Here is a 20,181-nt window from a genome sequence, read left to right on the forward strand (position 1 = left end):
AAAATAATTTTCAACGCAAATAAAATGAAGATTGCATTAAATTGATATTTACTAAATCTTCATGCCAACTTATGCCAATTTTAATGTTCAAGAAAATGTTTTTTTTTGGCATAATATAAATCAGAATCGATCCGAAGATGCGGGACCCTCCTAGTAATTCTGACACCCCCGAAATGTCTAACCCCGTTCCGCTAAGTTTTGACGCCTCTCTTTATTAAGTTCTACGGAGTATTTAGGGGTGGTTGATTATTTTAATACTTATTTTAATACATAGAGCTGGTTTTGGTGCCCATATTCTAATTTAAGGATGTTTTTCCTGTGAGTGTTTAGAAAAGCTCCGAAAATAAATTTGGTCAATCCGATGAAAAGGTTGATGAGCATTTTTTGAAGATCCTTTCGTAGCAATCACCATAGGATTTATGGTGGGTCTTTTTGATTTCCTTCAATAGAGACAGGATTTCCTTATCGTGGAAATCCTACCTCTTCAAATGTTTTTTGGTACCTCTGAAGCTTGTCTGGCAATGAATTATTTCCAAGTAACAGTTAATAAATTTAAGGACTCAACTATCAAATTTGTATCCGTGACAGTATAGCCTTCATCATGATGCCAATCAAGTTAGCCAATCATTACTTCTCCCACGTGAGGGTGTCGTATCTACACTGTTCTGGCATTCTCATGTGTCTCTTTATGTCTGCAGTCATAGACCAACATGCGCTCACTTCTACTTCATGCGGACCACTGGTGAGTTTTTTTTTTCGTTTACGTTGAAAGAAAAGAGCTAGTTTTGCTTTCCAAACCTCTTATTAACTTCAGTTTTCTTATTAACCGGTTTTTATGATGCAACCAATTTTTTTTAATGTAACTATTTTTTTAAAAATTGGGTTAGTTTTCTCAAAAATATTCATTTTCAAGATTCTACGTTGTTATTTTACATTGTTCTGTGTGGAAACCCTATTTTACCTGGATTTGGTTATTTTTTCATATGCCAATTTTAATGCAATTTCGAGAACGCGAAAGCGATGCTCAGAACTGCAATCACAGCGGCTTTTTCGCGCTCTAAAATCCCTTACATTTCATATAATTACATGGAAGTTTTGAGTTTTTGTGCATTTTGAAGCTCCTGAATCTTAGGCTCTGTGTTATTTCTGGTACTTGATATTGACTGAATTTTTTTAAGTAAAAAAATTAAAACCAACCCTAATACGAAGTTCCTCCCCCGTTTCAGTGGTAGGAACAAAAATGGTAACCAACGACCAACGCGAAGACAATGATCCTCCCACTTTCAGTGTTCGGAAAATTAACGCCCTAACTGCAATTACTCGATTTTCCACCTTCATTTCACAATTCACTTTTTCAGATGTTAATGAAAATGCTTAAAACTATCATTCTCATTGTAGACCAGCAGATGGCGTTGTACTAGACCTCGAAATATTTCATTGTATCGTAAATATTATCCTTTTCCATTCCCAGGTTGCTTGTTTTCTTATGAGAGAAATTACGTTTTGTAAACCTCATTGCAGTTAAGATTCAAATTTATTCGCGTTTGAAGATTTCGATTCAGGTATCAATTATTGTATTTGTGTTCCTAAAAAGCAACAATGACGAATGTTTTCGGTCGTTTTTGTAACCAACCTTGCAATTATCCAGGCTGCTGCGACCTTTCGGTACTAAGTTTTTCCCATTATTTTTCTATTAGAACACATATAGTGTTGTAGAAGATTGATTTCATCCAGAAAAATTTCATTGCAGATGTTAGCAATTTCTTTTTGAGATTACTACGATATAGATTGGCGACAAATAACAGTTGCATAGACTTCATTGCTGCTTAGACTCGCACTTTTATCGTGCAAGAATATTCAACGGCAAACAAGTTTGTTATTTGAGTCCTTTTGATGCAGGAACTAAACGATTACGAAGCGCTTCAAAAATGCACATGATTTTTTGTGTTTGTACAAGGAAGTGTTTCCTATGGCTTATTCTGCCCTACCTAATTGTCGGGAAAATCCACCCTCCGCTGTTTAAATCAACTTCTTAATAAGTCTCAGCCCCCCTAGAATAACGACCCCAACATTTTTATACCATAATACATATGGTTTAAGCTTCGAAAAAAAAGTTTTAACTGTTTTGAATTTAAAAAAAAATAATTTTCAACGCAAATAAAATGAAGATTGCATTAAATTGATATTTACTAAATCTTCATGCCAACTTAAGCCAATTTTAATGTTCAAGAAAATGTTTTTTTTGGCATAATATAAATCAGAATCGATCCGAAGATGCGGGACCCTCCTAGTAATTCTGACACCCCCGAAATGTCTAACCCCGTTCCGCTAAGTTTTGACGCCTCTCTTTATTAAGTTCTACGGAGTATTTAGGGGTGGTTGATTATTTTAATACTTATTTTAATACATAGAGCTGGTTTTGGTGCCCATATTCTAATTTAAGGATGTTTTTCCTGTGAGTGTTTAGAAAAGCTCCGAAAATAAATTTGGTCAATCCGATGAAAAGGTTGATGAGCATTTTTTGAAGATCCTTTCGTAGCAATCACCATAGGATTTATGGTGGGTCTTTTTGATTTCCTTCAATAGAGACAGGATTTCCTTATCGTGGAAATCCTACCTCTTCAAATGTTTTTTGGTACCTCTGAAGCTTGTCTGGCAATGAATTATTTCCAAGTAACAGTTAATAAATTTAAGGACTCAACTATCAAATTTGTATCCGTGACAGTATAGCCTTCATCATGATGCCAATCAAGTTAGCCAATCATTACTTCTCCCACGTGAGGGTGTCGTATCTACACTGTTCTGGCATTCTCATGTGTCTCTTTATGTCTGCAGTCATAGACCAACATGCGCTCACTTCTACTTCATGCGGACCACTGGTGAGTTTTTTTTTTCGTTTACGTTGAAAGAAAAGAGCTAGTTTTGCTTTCCAAACCTCTTATTAACTTCAGTTTTCTTATTAACCGGTTTTTATGATGCAACCAATTTTTTTTAATGTAACTATTTTTTTAAAAATTGGGTTAGTTTTCTCAAAAATATTCATTTTCAAGATTCTACGTTGTTATTTTACATTGTTCTGTGTGGAAACCCTATTTTACCTGGATTTGGTTATTTTTTCATATGCCAATTTTAATGCAATTTCGAGAACGCGAAAGCGATGCTCAGAACTGCAATCACAGCGGTTTTTTCGCGCTCTAGAGTAACAACGCATGGGCGTTTAACAGTTAATCCATGAAATTAACAAGGATAGTCGTTTGCTGTGCTGGTATCACAGGAAAGGTCATGCAAAAAGTATTGCTGTATAACATCACTGTGTAATACATCGGCAATTTGTAATTGTTCCGACTTTCGATACGAAAGTAACGGAATATTTGTGCTCGGGGTGGGTTTTTTTTTCTTCAGACAAATTTCGACTTTTTAACTAGCCATTTTTGACGGAATTTTTTTATATCATTCAAAAAGTATTGTTGTCCTGAGCTTAAATTTGAAAAGATATTTCACCTGTGATCATTTTTCGTAGAGTTATGAGGGTTTAAAGATTTCCATTTTGGCCATTTTGACCAATTTGGGACAATTAACGCGCGATATAATTCGCGCTATTAACGCGTAAGCGGAGGTTTAATCCCTCTTATAAATCGTTCCAAATTGGTTGAACGAAGCTTATTTGCCATAATTGATTTGTTACAAGGAACGAAATCTCTCTTTTTGTACTTTATATGGCATGTGGGGGGATGATTTTCACAAAAAATTTCAAATTTTAGAAAAAATTTTCATTTAATTTTTTTATGCTTTTACTGCTGCTCCATAAACCTTAAAAGGCAGTCGGAACATTCAGGGCTTCGCCCTGATACGAGCAGTCTTGTATATTTTTCGATTCAAAACTTCATTTATGTTTTTTTTTGTCTGTTTTTCATGTTTTTCTTTATTTTATTGAATAAGTTCTCAAGCAGTGTGATCATTAAGTGCTACTTGCATAGAAACTGGTGATACGTGCATCTTTGTGAAGTATAATTGAACAAAGTGAATTTCATTTAAACATGTTTTTGATTTTTGGCTTCTTTGATGAAAGTCTTTAATTTTGTTCAAGTTCAAATTTGTGCTTTCGCTTTGACTTTTGATTTCCTTCTAAGTTCAGTTCAGTTTGTTTTTAATAGGAATGGAAACTCCACTATCAAACAGCGAAATTGTAAAGGGCAGGAAAAACAAGATCGACTTCTAGTTTCGAAAGTGGATTTTTATTTTCAGATTTCCCAGCGAACTGAAAAATTTACTTTTTGATTTAGTTTTTTCATTGGGTCAATAACTTCCAGTCAAAATGTTTTGGAAATTGAAGTAGCTTTAACGTCATCTTTTTTCTTCGAAATTCGAAAGTTCTTAAAACAGTCCAAAAAAACCAGTCAGTTTTTTTTTTCTGTTTTCTTGCGTACATTTACTCTTTTCTAACTCTCTATTGGCTATGCTTCCTAAAATGTGGATGCAGTTTCAGCTTTTTTAAAAAAAGTTTTAGTTGGTTTTGACGATATTTTCGATGCTACATAAAAAGCATGAGAATATGCATGAAGCTTATAATTTTACGGTAATCAATGAAAGCAAATCTAGAGTGGCGTGACTTGACCACATATATTTTAATCGACTCAATTATCTGGTGATTTTTTCAGTCTAGTGATTTCAATAGTCATTAGCGTCAACTCGTGGTTTGAGAAAAAAAGTGGTCGGACTTTGTTTTCAGATTGGTATGTACAAGTTTGCCGTATTTGCTTTTTTTTTCATTTTCATACTAATTTTGCTGAGTTTTTATGTGCTTATTGTTTTGCTAAACTGTCGGCCGGCGAGAAGCTTATAAATCTAGAGTGGCGTGACTTGTTTATAGGCTTATTGTTTTGCTAAACTGTCGGCCAGCGAGAGAAAAGTCCATGCAGTCCAAACTAGCTTCATGATTTGTATTGAGTTTTAAGAGAGAGGCTTTCATCATTCGCATTTTCGATGTTTTCGCTGTGTGAGCATTTAAAATTTAAGCTTTTAAGCTTTAAAATATTTGGGTATATATATGTACATTTAAATATAAATGCTGCGTTCAATTTTGTCCGTTTATTTTTTCTTCGCGCTTTGTGAGAGAAAACGCTCTTTATTCGACGTTAAACAAAACGATCATTCAAAAAGGCATATTTGACTAATAATTGCTGGAAAAGTTGCAATTGTTCCGTGAAAGAAAATTTGTTAATTGATCAGGGCCCAAAGAGACTGCAATAAACTATATAGTGTCTTGTGGATTATTTTAAGTACATATCTAAGTACCTCAAGAAAGATTCAAAGGCAAGAAATGTGCTATCATTTTAAAGCCCCTTTGAATAACAGTGATTCGAATTTCAAAAAATATATACTTTGTTTGTTTCCAGATAAATCGGTTTGAGTTTCGGCCTATTCCAGAATGGGACGTGATGAGACGTATTTGTTTCACTTTTCGCGGTCCCATTTTGGTTTCTCCAAAGTTTAATTCAAATTTTTTCGCTTAAAGGAAAGAAAGTTGCGCTCTCCAATTACGAAAGCTCAAATGCACGAAACAACGTGAATGAAGTTTCGAAAAGTGGATTTTAAATTTCAAGTTTTTATTCATTAGTGTCAATGAACGTTTTGAAGGCACTTAAATAGGTCTTGAAGTGTTGAAGTGTTGTTCGTGTACAAATCTGATTTTTCGCGGTTTGACTGTCAAATTTCAGTTCATTTCTTTTCTTAAAAGGAAGGCAAACTTCCCTATCGAACAGCAGAAATGTAAATGTAGATCAAAGGCACCATTGAACAGTAAAATGTGATCGATTTTGAAAGTGGATTTAATTTTTTAGATTTCCCCGCAGAAAAAAAATACCTAAAGTGACAATCATACGTGTCCTTGAAATTTGAAATCTGTGTTTTGAAAAAACTTCAACTTTCAAAAATTTGCCCCCAAAGCTGTGTGAATTTCAAGGAAATCTCATGATTGACACTTATTTTATAAACTCAACCAATTTAAAAATGCTTCAAAAAGATGAGACGTTTGTTGTTTGGAACTATTGACTATATTTCATGTTGCTTCTTGTCTTTTTAATTCATGCATTTTTCAGACTTACAATTTCATCGGGACCATCAGTGCAGCTAACAATGTCTACCCAATTGGACTCATCTGGCAACTTCTCAACATGGTCACAGTGTCACTGCGGATGTTTCATGGATTCTGTCTCTACAGATTTCTAGGCTATTCCTTATTTTTATTCCATTTATTGATGTGATTAAGAAGAATTTTTTATCCTAATCAAAATAGTTTATCCAAAAATTATAACAATTTTGAATTATTACACTTGCGGGCGTGCGAGTTCTTTTTTCTAACCTAACTTGCAAATAAAAATGTTCATTGAAAGTGGAAGGTGTTCACTTATTTGGTGACACTTTCGCTATAATGACGATCTGTAGCATTGGAAATTTCATAGCATCTGTTCTCTGCTTCCTTTTTGGCTAGTGTTTGTGATTTATTAAGCGTCTGAGGCTGAGTGATTAATACGTGAGACTCATAATTTCTAGGTCGCAGATCAAATCCGAAACGTAGTCGCATTTTCACTAATTAGAGGCTTATTTCTACTTTTTTGTTGCACTCTTGAGTTGCTTTTTGTAGTGTTCTCGCTAGTGTTTGCGAAGCGCAGCTTCGTCTCTGTGTCAAATTATCGAATAATTTGTATCTCTAACTAGTATCAAAACCGATATCGCTTTGTAATCGCTTGTTTACCTTTAGCCCCCACCAGACAAAACTAAAAAATTTAATGGTTTTATTCATTGGCTTCGAAGATATTTGTATGGGTTCAGAACTCATGATGACCTTTTATGCAAAATTGGAAATCAGCCCTGACCAACGTTATTTGAACATCAGTATTCGCAGTGGCTATGTGAGTGCGTAAAAGAGTGGTTTAGTGATCGACCTGAAAAGCTCACATTCAGGTCTAAATTGATGGATTAACTGCGGGATGCGCTCAGGAACTGAAAAAGTATGCAAAAAAACTGGTAAATGCTTTTTCTCCGTCACGTATAAAATATTGTACCGATCGAATTCTGAATTTTGCGACGACCCATGAGTTTTGTGTCTGTTTATTTTACTTATTTTCTTAGTTCACATATAAATTAATATGAACAGTTTGTATTTTATCCCAAATCATTATTTTAGGCATCCCTGCCGTCATAAATCGATCAGGGGAAACAAGTTTTTTTTAGAGACGATGAACGTAGTTTCAGACTCTTATATAGGTGGCAATGAATTTTTGATTATTTTTTTCACGCCCAAATTTATTTTTTCGCGGTTTGAATTTTGATCTATTTACCCTCACGATAAGCAAGGGTATTGAAATCTGGTAGTAGATATCTTTTTCCCGTAAACAACTTTGTCCACTGGATGATCTCAAATTTCAAAATCTCCATTTTCAGCACGTTGCAAACTGAACCGCAACAGTCGACTCTCTGTTGGAAGCTGCAACAAACATATTTTGAGCATGCTAGCTTTTTGATTATCCGTCTCATTCGAAATTTGTATTTTAGGTGGGTTGTAATTTTACCAACTTGTTTCATTTCAATTAAAAAAAAATTGTTTCCTTTTCTTTTTCGGTTAAATAAGTTTCAGCCTATATTATTTTGGCTTATTGGCCTCGTACTGTGTCCGCACCACAAAACTGTGTACATGTGTTTAATGAAGTGGATGGGATTCTAACATTTTTTTATCAGTTTTTAAGACTTTTTTCTTTTTTTAAATTTCATATATTTGTTCGTTTGTTTTTCCTTTTTTCTTTTTGCTTTAATAGTTTTCGACCCATGATATATTTGCTTATTGGCTCCATATTTTGTCGTTTGATGAGTAAAAATCAATTGTCTGCGTGTGTGTGTATTGAAGGGGATGGGGCTTTAAACAACTTTTTTTAGGCTTTTTTCACATTTTATTTTTTTGTTTTTTCTTTTTCTTGGGCTTTTAAGTTTCGGCCTATTTTATATCGGCTTATCGGCCTCATATTTTGTCGTTAGATAAGTGAAAAAAGTTTGTGTGCTTGTGTGTATTGAGGGGAATGGGGGATAAAAACTTTTAATTAATTCTTAAATTTCTTATAGAAGTTGTTCGGCTTAAAGGGTTCCTTCTAGGATATTTTAGACTTTTTTACAGCTTGGTAATTTTTCTTCAGATTCTATTTTGACCTATTGTCTGGGTGTTAGTTGTTGATTTTTTTTTGTTTTGATATATTTTGCCATTTCTGATTTTCTCCTTTTTGTTCCGACTTTCGATACGAAAGTAACGGAATATTTGTGCTCGGGGTGGGTTTTTTTTTTCTTCAGACAAAATTCGACTTTTTAACTAGCCATTTTTGACGGAATTTTTCTTATATCATTCAAAAGGTATTGTTGTCCTGAGCTTAAATTTGAAAAGATATTTCACCTGTTATCATTTTTCGTAGAATTATGAGGGTTTAAAGATGGCCATTTTGACCAATTTGGGACAATTAACGCGCTATTAACGCGTAAGCGGAGATTTAACCCGTCTTATAAATCGTTCCAAATTGGTTGAACGAAGCTTATTTGCCATAATTGATTTGTTACAAGGAACGAAATCTCTCTTTTTGTACTTTATATGGCGTGTGGGGGGATGATTTTCACAAAAAATTTCAAATTTTGGAAAAAATTTTCATTCTATTTTATTTCATTTAATTTTTTTAATGCTTTTACTGCTGCTTCATAAACCTTAAAAGGCAGTCGGAACATTCAGGGCTTGGCCCTGATACGAGCAGTCTTGTTTCGATTTAGTGGCTATTCTGTATTGCATAGCAAGTGGTGCGAAGATCGGCGTCGACTCAGTGTTGCAAGTGCACTTCATTTTCTTTGTTAAATTGAAAGGAAAGCAAACTCCATTAACCAACAGGAAAAGTGAAGTGCTACTTGTGTTCATTGATTCTTTTCCAACTGTTTGTTGGCTGTTTTATTTGAATGGTATTTTTGAAACTCTATTTGCAGTTTCATATGACTCCTAGATGATTTTCCGTACTCGATTTTTCTGCAAAAAATTTGAGTTTAAATAATCAACAATACTGCGGCGTTCATAAATTAATTTTTCAAGTTAAAAGTTGGGAAATCGTTCAAAGAAGTGTGATAACTTGTTGCTGCAACGATGTGATAACTTGTTGCTGCAACGAACCCAATGGTAAAACTTTCCTCAAATTAAATACTTTAAAAAACTGGCTTTTTACTTAACTATTCTTCAACAGTTCGACTGAACTATAGCCAATCTTTTGTGGTTGCTTAAAAATTAAGAAGAGTCTAAATTGTGGGTAAATTTGCAGTGTCGAAACAGCAGAAGAGCACCCAGACGCTGTCTACGATTACTTACACGGTCTACTTCCTGGAGTGTTTCTTCCTTCTGATGGTTTCCGTGATCCCATCGGACGAGAATCTAGGCGAGTATTTGAAATGTTTTGGAACAGCAAAAGGGCAAATTGAAACTACGAAACTCTGTGGTTAACCTTTCGAATAGCACATCTACTCTAGTGGAAAAAATGAAACGCAATTTTGTTGTTTTTTTCTTAAGAATTGCCATTACGAGGCAAGGAAGCGTATCTTCGAGTTATAACTGGATTACACAACAATGTTATTTTTTTATATAAAACTGGAATCCACGAAAAGCTATTTTAAAAATTTTTTTTTATGCTGTTCTGGAATCCAGAGACATGCGTAAAACATAGTACAGCTCCAAATGCTAGCTCACTGCTTCAATCTTTTCGCTCGTTGCGCTTTCTGCAACACAGTGTATGTGCCGACAATATTCGCTTTACAAGCAATATTTTGATGACAATTCAGTTTTGACATATTTGGGTTTATATTCGTATTCTATGATGTCGCATGCACAAATCCTTCCTCGTAATTATTGTTTTCAAAGATAACTTTGGGCCACCTTCACTCGGAATTTCAACAAAATGATGAGGACTTACATGAAAAAGCGCTAGTTTTCCGTATATGTTGTTGGTTTTCAAAACCGTGAAATTATAAGAAACAGAAGAATTTAGTGAAGATGTCACCATGAACAATTTAACCTGTTCGCTGAAAACGCTGCACGTTGCATGAATTTTGTTTTCAATAATTTGAAAAGAGCTCACTTTGCTTTTATTGAGGTTATATGAGGTCACTTGTTCTCGGTTGATGTTTTCGTTTTGGGCTACCTTCACTACGATCGTCAACAAAACTGTCTTTAAAAATAGTCAATTTGAGAAAAAAAAGTTTAATTTGCGTCTCATTTTTCCCATTTGAGCGTGGATCACTAAGTTCTCCTCAATTTTGAAGACATAATCATCGGCTTTTATCAAGATGAAGAAGAAGTCTTATCGGTTTGATTTTCTTGTCAGCTAACATTATAAGGTTATCTTGTCGGTTTCTTTTATTACTTTTTCAAATTGTCAGAAGTGAAACTTTCATGCCAAATGCAATAAATGGTGAATTATCCGAAAACCTTCTAAAATAAGGCTTCATGCATATTAGCAGTTCATTAAATTTTCAGATGTTTGAAATAGGGACAAGCTCTTTGCGCCATTTTTCCAAAGTATTAATTTGCTGGCTCATTTCGAATTTCGAGGAAGGATGGTAATTTACATGCTCGGGTGGGGTGGTTTTTGTACAGACCAATTTCACAATTTATTAGCTCCCCTGGGGGATCGATCTCTTGATCTGCAGGGTCCCAGTCGGGTTTTCCCACTATTATAGTTCTATAATCTATGAATTTGTGATTGTCAATACCAAAAATAAATTTCAAAAGTTGAATGGGACAAAAAAAATATATGACCAAAATCTGCCACGGCTCTGTCCAAACTGCTGCTCGTTTATGCTTTAGACCTGGAGAATCACCCCCCCCCCCCACTACAAATTGTTTTAAATTGAATTGAGGCAGCTGATTTGAACACTTAACTTTTGATATTATCAGCCAATGATTTTCAGCTTCGCCATTATTTAAGTTACCAAAAATCATTCGAGACCAAATAAAAGATAGTCGGATACGAGCAGTCTTGTTATTCTTTAAAGCATAACGAAATGTTTTTTGTAGCGTCCAAGAAATTTCTGGTTGTATGCACTGAAACAAAAATAGCAATTTTTGGACCTTAATTATGGACGCGCTTCCAAAACTATACATACTGAATAAGAATTTAAAGATTCAAGTTCTGATATGTAAAATTTCAACAGTGTTTCAGAAGTGCACTGTACTATGTTCCTGGGGTTTGCATTGGCTGCAGTTGTACATCAGGGCTGCAGACTGAGAGAGTTCAAATTGTGTGGCAAGCGCTCACCAGAAGTAAGAAATTCTTAACCGCGCAATGAAATCGATCGGTTGATGGTTATGTTCTGCAAGCCATCCCTCCCCATCCTATTTGATTTTCAGTTTGAAAAGCGATTCCGTCTGAATCATAATGTACTGAAGTTTTGCACGGTAATCAAATTAATAATTCTGAATACATTTTTTTCTTCATTTTGATTATAAAAAATCATGGATTTAGCCACAATGGCGCATGCAAAAATTATCAAAATGAAAAATTTGCATCATGGGCAAAACGTAAAAAAATGTCCAAAATGATATATAACGAGCTCGTTTTGTTTCCCCTTATCATTATAACTGGTAGTGCTGAGCATAAAACATGCGAACAATTGGCCTGCTTAGCGAGTAGAATGAATTCTTGATTTTGCGAAAAATTCAAAAACTTCCCAATTATTCAATAAAAATGAGAGGCAATGACTGGTATTAGAAGGCTTGATTTTTTTTCTTGATTATTGCTCAATCGTTTTGTTTTTCTCTCTTATTTGAAAAATTAAGAGTGAATTTCAATAAAAACTATTCCTGTACTATTAGGCACTTTAGGAAACTTTTTCTTGAATTTTTTTAAAGGAGTACTGAACGTAATAAGAACTCTTTTATAGGTGTTGGTAATTGTTTTTTGAGTTCACTTCATTGGTTTTGTTAAAAGGAGTGCAAACTCCACTATCGAATAATAAAAATGTAAAGGTTGCGAAAAACGTGATCGATTTCAATTTTCGAAAATGGATGATAACAATCAGATTTCCCAGCGAAATAAAAACTTTTCCTTTTGATCCAGTTTTCTCAAATTGGGTTACGTTTATCAAAAAAGCACCAATCATGAATTGTTCGTGAAATTCACAGAGTCTTATATTTTTTTCTTTAAGTATGTTTTTCTTGGAAATTGAAAGTTGAAGTTTTTTAAAAAAAAACAAGTCAGTTTTTTGTTTCCTTGCGTTCACTTATTTTTTCCAAATGTCAGTTGGCTATGTTTTTGTCTTCGCTTTTTTTCCAAGAAAATATTTTTTGGCGCCTTGTCTTAAATTGTTTTGTGGTATTTTTGTTGTTTGTAGATACAAAAGGAGGGGTAGCCAAATTCGCGTCTTCATTGCCGTTTATTTTCAGTACATTGATTTTTTTCGTCTCGTCCGTAAAACAGTAACTGTGGATTTCCCAGGGTTCGCTAAGAACAGAAAGGCCCCCTTCTGACAGTACTTAGTAAAGCGTGTTCTAGGGGGCAATTTTTGATACGGAGAACCGAGCAAAACTCCCGTGCCCGGTTTCAGCGGGCATATTTTAATTAGTGCAGAGAACCGAGATAAACTCCTAATGTGTCCCGTTATGTTGGTAAGTTGAGCCATTTTGCGACTATTATTCAGTATGAGAGCTGCTTCATGCAGTAGTTAAGCAACAGTTCTGCGCCCTTGTTTTCAGCGCTTACTCTTGCGCCTAGCAATCATATTAAATAATTCCATGGTTCCCGATGTTCTCTTTTGCGATCTTCGTATAAACGCGTAAATTTTATTTATTTTTTGATTTGTTTTTACTTGCATCATCAGTAATCAATTTTGTTTTTTTTTGTTCTGAAGTTTTCTAAATTAATGCAGGTTTTTGCGCTAAATTATTGAAGTGTTTTGCCCTTGAAGTTTGGGTCTGTTTTTTTAAATTATTTGTGTGTTTTGTGTTTAGATAGCCAAAGCGTATAAGAGGCTGAAGAAGATCTGCATCATTGGATCTCTCCTCCTGTTCGTGGCTCTGTCCTTCTCCTATCTACACTTCATATCATGTGTATCAGGTGGTAAGTAAAGTAGCAATCGACTCTTTTTCCTTTACGCGCATCCAAGTTTTTTTAAGAGAAATTTTTGTCCCTGTAGTTATGAAAATTGTCATGCGGACTAATTAAGCCATGACAAACGTATTTGGTATTCATAGTTAACCTTGTAAAATCACTCGTTACACCATAAAATTGTGTGAGGTCGGGGTGCTTTTGTAGTGGGGAGAAGGGAAAATGAGGCCAGCAATTAAGTGGCTAAGATTTCTGTCTGTGAGACTGAAGGTCGGTTGTTCGATCTCGGTGCTTGGAAATGAGACGGAAAGTTATCACAGTCCTGTAAAAAACGTTGATATCACGCTGGACTTAATCAGGGAGATTTTTCTGATTCTTGATCACAATTTTGGCAGTAGGCTTCTGAGCGATATATTAGTGCAAAAGAAATGTCTTGCTGGCATCGAGATTTATTGTGAACAATAACTACATGTTGATCGTAGCAAACAGGTAATGAGGCCCTTATTCCGCAGGACCAACCGTGGGGGATGTCATCCATTTCGCAGTAGCCGATTCCATCTTGAGAAAGAAGATGGCACTGGGACCGTCCAACTGACCGGTTATGAGTTCTCTCGAAGACCGTTCATAGTATCTTAGTAGACAATTGAATGTTTATGTGAAGTATATTAAATTGTTCTAGCCTATTCGCTCTTCGCAGCCTTTGAGTACATGTATGTCATCTACGGCAACATCTACTTCCACCACAAAGCACTCAGTGCAATACACGAACTCAACAACTGCTACATGTTCACCATATCAAGCAAGCTAGTCTCCCGGAAGTCATCTTCTGATCACGTGGCAACAAGAACACGCGACGAGAAAGATGAAGTTATGATGTCATCAATTGAGTCATCAGTGATGTAACCAGAATCTAGACGATATATTGCAATTTCCAATTAATCAATCATTAAAACAAGGTTTCATCGATTACGCAACCAGGATGGTAGCTGAGACAGTATCTGATTTACGATTTCAGCCCAGTAACAAGAGAGTTTTCAGTGATGATTAAGTGCGGCCGAGTTCTGTTTAATTGCAAAAACTTAAAACTTAGTTCTGTCTAAAGCTTAAAAGAATTATAGTCGAAATGTCTGTAATTGAATTATAGTTGAATTGAGTATAATTGAAATGTACGTTGAAATGTTTTTTTTTTAAAAACAATTACTTTTTCTTTGGTTTTGAGTGAATTATTGGACATAATAGCCCCATTGAGCTCGGAGATGAAAAAATTATTTTCTAACATTCCTAAATAATTTTTTGCATCACGCGCTGAAGGCTCAGGAAAAAATTGCTGGTGGAATATTGATTTGTTTTCGTCATCTTTTTTAAAAGGTTTTCAAAGTTAAGTGACCAAAGTCAGTTTTCACGCATTGAAAACTTGTTGTGTGCTTTTCTTCGCAAGTAGTCAGATGATAGCTCTTTTGGCCTTTCAGATTATAAGCTTCTGACCTATGCCTTTTTATTGAGCTCCACTTCAAATGGTGGACAACATTAGCTGTTTTTTTATTTTCTTTTAGAATTTTATTCAAGTTTGGAAGTTAAACTTTATTATCTAAAAGCAAAAGCCAATTCATTTGATGCTCCAACTCAACATTCTTTTGTTCTCTTTGGGCATTGTAGAATCATTTTTTCAAAATGAATCAATTCACATGTTAAATAAGGAAGTGAACGCCTTAGGCTTCATAAAATTTTGCAACAGTTTTCATTGTTTGTCCAACTGTTTTTAGAATTAATTTTTTTAACTTGATTTTAGAAAAAAGCCGAGTCACTTAGATGGTTCTAAATTTAAAAAGTTCTCAGTAAAATATATATTTTTGAAACTTGTGAGACATGATTTTATTTGTCGTTTCAGAAAAAGTTGCTAATAACTGTGCGCCTTTGCCAGAGAATTTGGTTATTACAATATTCGAAATTAATTCAAAAACATTTTTTGATGATTCAAACACACAAACAAGTAGATCCGGTTACAAGTTTTGTTAGCTCATGCTTTTTTTGGTTTCAAACAATTATTCATTAATTTAGTTTTCGTTTTATTCTAATCAACCACTTAGTTTTGAAAAGTTTTGTTTGTTTGTCCAGTGTTTCTTTGGCAAATATCCGTTTTCTCATATGCTACTCATGCAAACAAATAAATATCGAGATTTTTGGTTGTTTTTCAACTGCCAGTGTGTTATAATATGAATCACGTCGTGATCAGTAAGAAACCAATAATAATAATTTTTTTGATATTTATCTATAACTTTCGTAAAATAAGTTGTCTCTAAACTTGTTAGTTACCAGTAAACTTTTGTTAACTTTTGAAACCTATTTTTGTTTGAAATCAGTTTTTGGTAATCAGCTAAAACTTTTATGTTCAATTTTTTTTCTAAATTTTGATTAAAAAATTGAATTTTGTTTATAAACTTGAACTTAAAGACTTTGAAACCTATTTTCATTTCACTTCCTGTTTTGATGTTATGACTTAACTTTTTGCTGAAGTTCAAGTTTCTATTCTCAGTAAAAGTAGAATAAGTGGGCTTTTTGAACAAAATTGCAAACCGGTTAAAAGTAATGTTTGAATTTTCATTTTTTTTTTTCGAAAATTGTGCAGAAAAAACTTCAGGAGTCAATAAAAACTGTTTTGGGAACACGAAATAGTCAAAGCAAACAACTGTTTGTGAAGTTTTTTTTTCAAGGTTTGGCCTCACATGGTTCGTAAGAAAAAAGTACAACTGCGACTGTTTCGCATGAAATTTGAGTGCTACAGTTTTTTTGTCTGAATGAAAAAGGAAAGCACTATGATATAATTTTCAGCTTATTATTGCGTAAGCTTTTGAAGTGTATGTTTTTTATTAACAGGGTTCAATTCGAATTTTCTTTCTGATATGCTACAATAAAATTCGGGTTTCCAGTTGTCTTAACGATCTTATCTTCGTCCTCTTTAAACTTCTGGACAAAAGCTGTACAAACAGTCCAAAACAGTGAAACCGTACAAGAAAATTTATTTTGTGGAAACAATTTTTTTTTTAATCAGCTAAAACCTTAATTTTTGAGTTATATAATGTCAATTTTTGAAAGAAAAAACGAAAATTTGTTATCAAATAGAACTTCAAGATTTCAAAATTTATTTTTATTTCAGTTCACGTTTTATGTTTTTACTCATCATTTTGTTTGCTAGAATTTGCGTTACTATTCTTTCTAAAAGCAAAACTGCAAAGCGGTTAAGAGTAGCACTTACCTTTCAGTTTCTCGTTGATTGGGCAATAGAAAAATAGGAGTAGATAAAGACTGTTTCAGAATTTGAACTAGGTAACAATCATATTTTCTTAACTTTTTTTAAGATTTGGCCTCTTTTGACTCGTTACAAAAAATAAACAACTACGTGTGTTTCTCATGCAATTCAGGCGCTACAATTTTTTTGTCTGTATCAAAAAACAAAACAACCTAGTAAAATTCCCAGTTCTTTGTCGAGTTATTTTTGTAGGTTATGTTTTTTTCACAATGTCTGTTTCTATTTTTTTTCTGACATTCAACTAGTGAAAGCAAAAAATGTTTTCTTCAAACTTTCCGAGATTTGGCTTCTGATGATTAGTCAGAAAAAAACATATCTGCGTGTGTTTCGCTCGCGTTTTGGGCATTACATTTTTTTCGTCCGAATCAAAAAACAAAACAAACTGGTAAAGCTTGCTGCTCAATGTTGAGTAAATTTTTATATGTTAAGCTTTCTTATTCACAAAATTTATTTCGTTTACTGATATTCAACAAAAAATTGTTTTCCTAGTTCTTTTTGCTAATAATTCATGTTTTGTAGAAAAACAGTAAAAACAGTCCAAAACAGCGAAGCAGTACAGAAAACCTAATTTTGTTTGAAATAAATTTTTTTATAATTAGCTAAAACCATAATTTCCGATTTGAATTATTTCATTTTTGAATAAAAAAATTTCATTTTTGAATAAAAATGTGAAATGTCTTATTGACTTAGGATTTTTTATTTCAAAACTTGTTTTTATTTCAATTAATTTATTGATATGAAAAGTTTTCTTTTTACTGGAGTTGCTTAAATTCTGATTGTCTGTTGTTGCTTATACTTTGAAATAAAACATGATCAGTAATTAACCAATTCATCATTTGTTTGGTGTTAATCTAAATTTTTGTTCGAGCAATGGTTCCCGCTCATACATTCGGTTGTTGGTTGATGTCTAGAAACTGTAAATTGTCCTCAAAAAGCTGCTGCTTGCTTTTGGTACATGTTCAGGATTTATCTTTCAAATGAAATATAATAAATGCGAATTAGGGAAATGAAAGTTGTTTCATGAAGTTTATTTTTCGAAAAACCTAAAAATTTGCTTACACTCATTTTATAGTTTGGGCTTTCTACTTAGAACTTTGGAAATGTTTTCTTCATTGGAAAATGGCAGATTTAGTTTGCTTTTCACTATCAAAATTGCAAAAAAAGTAACAAAAAAGATGCCCCTACAGTTTTGTTTTCATAAACAATACAAATCGAATCAAAGAGGCACTAAAAACTGTTTTCCCTTGCGAGACTTTTTCTCCCGAATAAATCTTGTTCACAGAACTCACTCATCGACTCCTGGTAGTTCCTTCGTTCATTTTGATTTCAAATTTCTGACTGTCTCTGGCACACTGAGTGCGTATATTCGTGAAGGTAAAAACTGATGTTTTATGGTCAGTTTTTTAGAATTAAGGTTTTTTGAAAGCTTATTGAAGGTTTCTAAACGAACTCAATTTTCTTCCATCACAAATGTCTCCTAATCACAAAAAAAACTGATGCAAAAAACTGATAACTTCTGAAAGTGAATTGGAATTATGTTGTTCACTGCGAAAACTTACATTTGAGTTGTTTTTATTGGTATATTTGTGTCGTTAATGCAGCAATTTTACCCTTGCGACAAGCGAGCGAGTTGCAACCGGTTTCTAGACTTTTTTCCGGTACATAACTATGTTACCAGGATGATTCAAAGACGGTATTTTTGTCAGCTAATAAAATAATATGGTGTGCATTTAAAATGCAAATTCAATTCAAAATTTTCCATGGTTGATTGTAAGTTAACCACCTCCATTTTCACAATATCGTTATTTTTATTCGTTTTTTCTCTTTCTCACCTTATTTAGCTTGAACGATTTTGTCTTGTATTTTGTCGGCTTTACAGCCTCATGTTAAGATTTTCTACAAGGAAAATGTTTGTTAAATGTATTGTTTTGAGGGGGACTTGGAAACCTGTTTTCGTGTGATTTTTTCATGACCTTTTTCTCGGCTTATCTGATGTCTGCTCAGGAAACTTTGTTTTGCTGCCACCTTGTTTGATGCTAATTTTTTTTGCGGGGAGTTCATTTGAGACAAAACCAAGACAACGATAGAAAAATTTCGTTATACAGTTTTTTTTCGCAACTTATAGGTTTCGGCGTATATTACATTAACTTTGTGGCCTCGTGTTGCGTCTTTAGATTATCGGGAGAGTTTTTTTGTGTGGGAGTGTTCATTAGATTTTTAGTTTTTTTTAAAATTTTTTGGCTCAAAAAGTTTCTGCTCAGAAATATTGTGCTTTGTTTGCTGCTTCATTATAATGTGCGTGCATTTTTTTTCCAAATTGTCTGTATTCTTTTTCAAAAGTTTTATGTTTTTTGACACTTGCAAATTTTCCGTTTATTTTTTGACTTTTTGTACTGTACAGCTACCAGCATTTTTTTTGTACTATTTTACAGGTAGCACGGCGCTCCCCTTTACCTCTGTTTATTAGTATGATTCCGTCCGCAAGTTTCTCTTTTTAACGGTTTGGTTTAGGTTTTTTGAATTGTTTTCAGGTTTTATTTAAGATAAAAAAATCAATTATATAAAAACAGTGGGAACGTGTTGAACAAAACGGATTTCACTTTTTTCCAAAAAATTTTAAGCTAGCAAAACTGCGACAGATGAAATAAAATTTGATTCGGTTTTTGATCATTCTCAAATAATTTAATTTCAAATAGTGAAAACATCAAAATAATAATATCTTTATAGGTTTTTTATTGATTTTTTTTTTCAATTTTTGATTGGTCATGTTGCTTATCTTGCTTTCTGACTTACTTCTTAGAAACCAATAAGAGCCCTTATTTCATTATTCTGTAGCAAAAATGAAAAAAAAAAGTGAAGAATCCTAATTTCTTGGGAAAATGAATGTACCGATTCGTCGTGTAGATTACTGTAGTTTATTAGGCGGTTATTCTGAAAAGGGCTTTTTTTCAACCAATGAAAGTAAATTTCTCCTTTTTGTCTAAATGATCTCTTTTTTCCTATTTGAAATGATTTGAGATGTGATAGTTTTTTGATCAGAATTGTTGGTTCACTGAACAACTAGCTAAACAAAAATCTGGAGACAAAACCAACGCTCAAAAGTTTTTTTGGAAACTAACAATGTAGATCAGAAATAGCTGCAACTGTTGGGTGTAATGTTTAAAATTGGGTCGGCAAATCTTTAAAGTTTTTGAAATAAGTTCTGTTGATACTGTGCGGTTTTAAGTCAAAGGACAGTTCCTGTACATTCGATGTCCTTACTGTTTAAAACCCATCTTTTGTTTTAAGGGTTTCGACTTAGTTTTGCTGTTCACAATTTTTGAGTCCGAGACTTTTTTTATATTTCCATGTCTTTATTTTTATCGCATAACAGCGATTTTAGGCCCATTTTTGGATTTTCGGGGACACATTTTTTGCGATATTTGTCTCCACCTTTCTAAGTTGCCTCATTTGGCGACACCGCTAGGTTTTTGGAAAGCACTACAACTATGAAAATGTATCATTGAAAAGATCTAAGTTTGTTAAAAGCCAAAAATTACTATCGAAGCGTTATTAGAAAGCATTATCAAATCAAAAAATGGACGTTTTCAGGCAAACAACAATTTTTTTTGAAATCCATTGAACCAGAAAGCATTCCACGTGCTTTTTTCGAATCCAAATTAGTTTCTCTAAAAAGCGTTAAGCTCGTCAGAAAGCTAAATAATCAAAATTTTTTAGCAAAAATGATAGAAATAAAACTAGTCTTTAGACTGAATGGCTCTT

The 20,181-nt window shown here is 33.6% G+C and overlaps 1 protein-coding gene across 2 annotated transcripts; it reads left to right on the forward strand.

The window, feature by feature from the left end:
* The first annotated feature begins 1,362 nt into the window (after positions 1–1,362).
* Positions 1,363–14,196, forward strand: LOC134855090 (post-GPI attachment to proteins factor 2-like). Of its 2 annotated transcripts, none has more exons than XM_063871473.1 (7): positions 1,363–1,871; positions 2,726–2,879; positions 6,099–6,228; positions 9,336–9,449; positions 11,229–11,329; positions 13,016–13,124; positions 13,792–14,196. In XM_063871473.1, exons 2-7 carry the CDS (start codon positions 2,739–2,741, stop codon positions 14,013–14,015), a joined length of 819 nt encoding a protein of 272 aa, XP_063727543.1. In that variant the 5' UTR covers positions 1,363–1,871; positions 2,726–2,738; the 3' UTR covers positions 14,016–14,196. The 2 variants fall into 2 exon arrangements, with proteins under 2 accessions (XP_063727543.1, XP_063727544.1); XM_063871474.1 differs by having other exon boundaries at positions 2,731–2,879.
* Positions 14,197–20,181: the final 5,985 nt, after the last annotated feature.

The sequence above is a fragment of the Symsagittifera roscoffensis genome, chromosome 10, assembly GCF_963678635.1.
Source record: "Symsagittifera roscoffensis chromosome 10, txSymRosc1.1, whole genome shotgun sequence".
Taxonomy (NCBI): domain Eukaryota; kingdom Metazoa; phylum Xenacoelomorpha; order Acoela; family Convolutidae; genus Symsagittifera; species Symsagittifera roscoffensis.

Excerpts from the sequence above, each read along its gene's own strand:
- LOC134855090 (XM_063871473.1), top strand. The coding sequence starts at position 2,739 with ATGATGCCAATCAAGTTAGCCAATCATTACTTCTCCCACGTGAGGGTG. Across the intron at positions 9,450-11,228 it reads CCCATCGGACGAGAATCTAG|AAGTGCACTGTACTATGTTC; the intron begins GCGAGTATTTGA and ends ACAGTGTTTCAG. Across the intron at positions 13,125-13,791 it reads CATATCATGTGTATCAGGTG|CCTATTCGCTCTTCGCAGCC; the intron begins GTAAGTAAAGTA and ends AAATTGTTCTAG.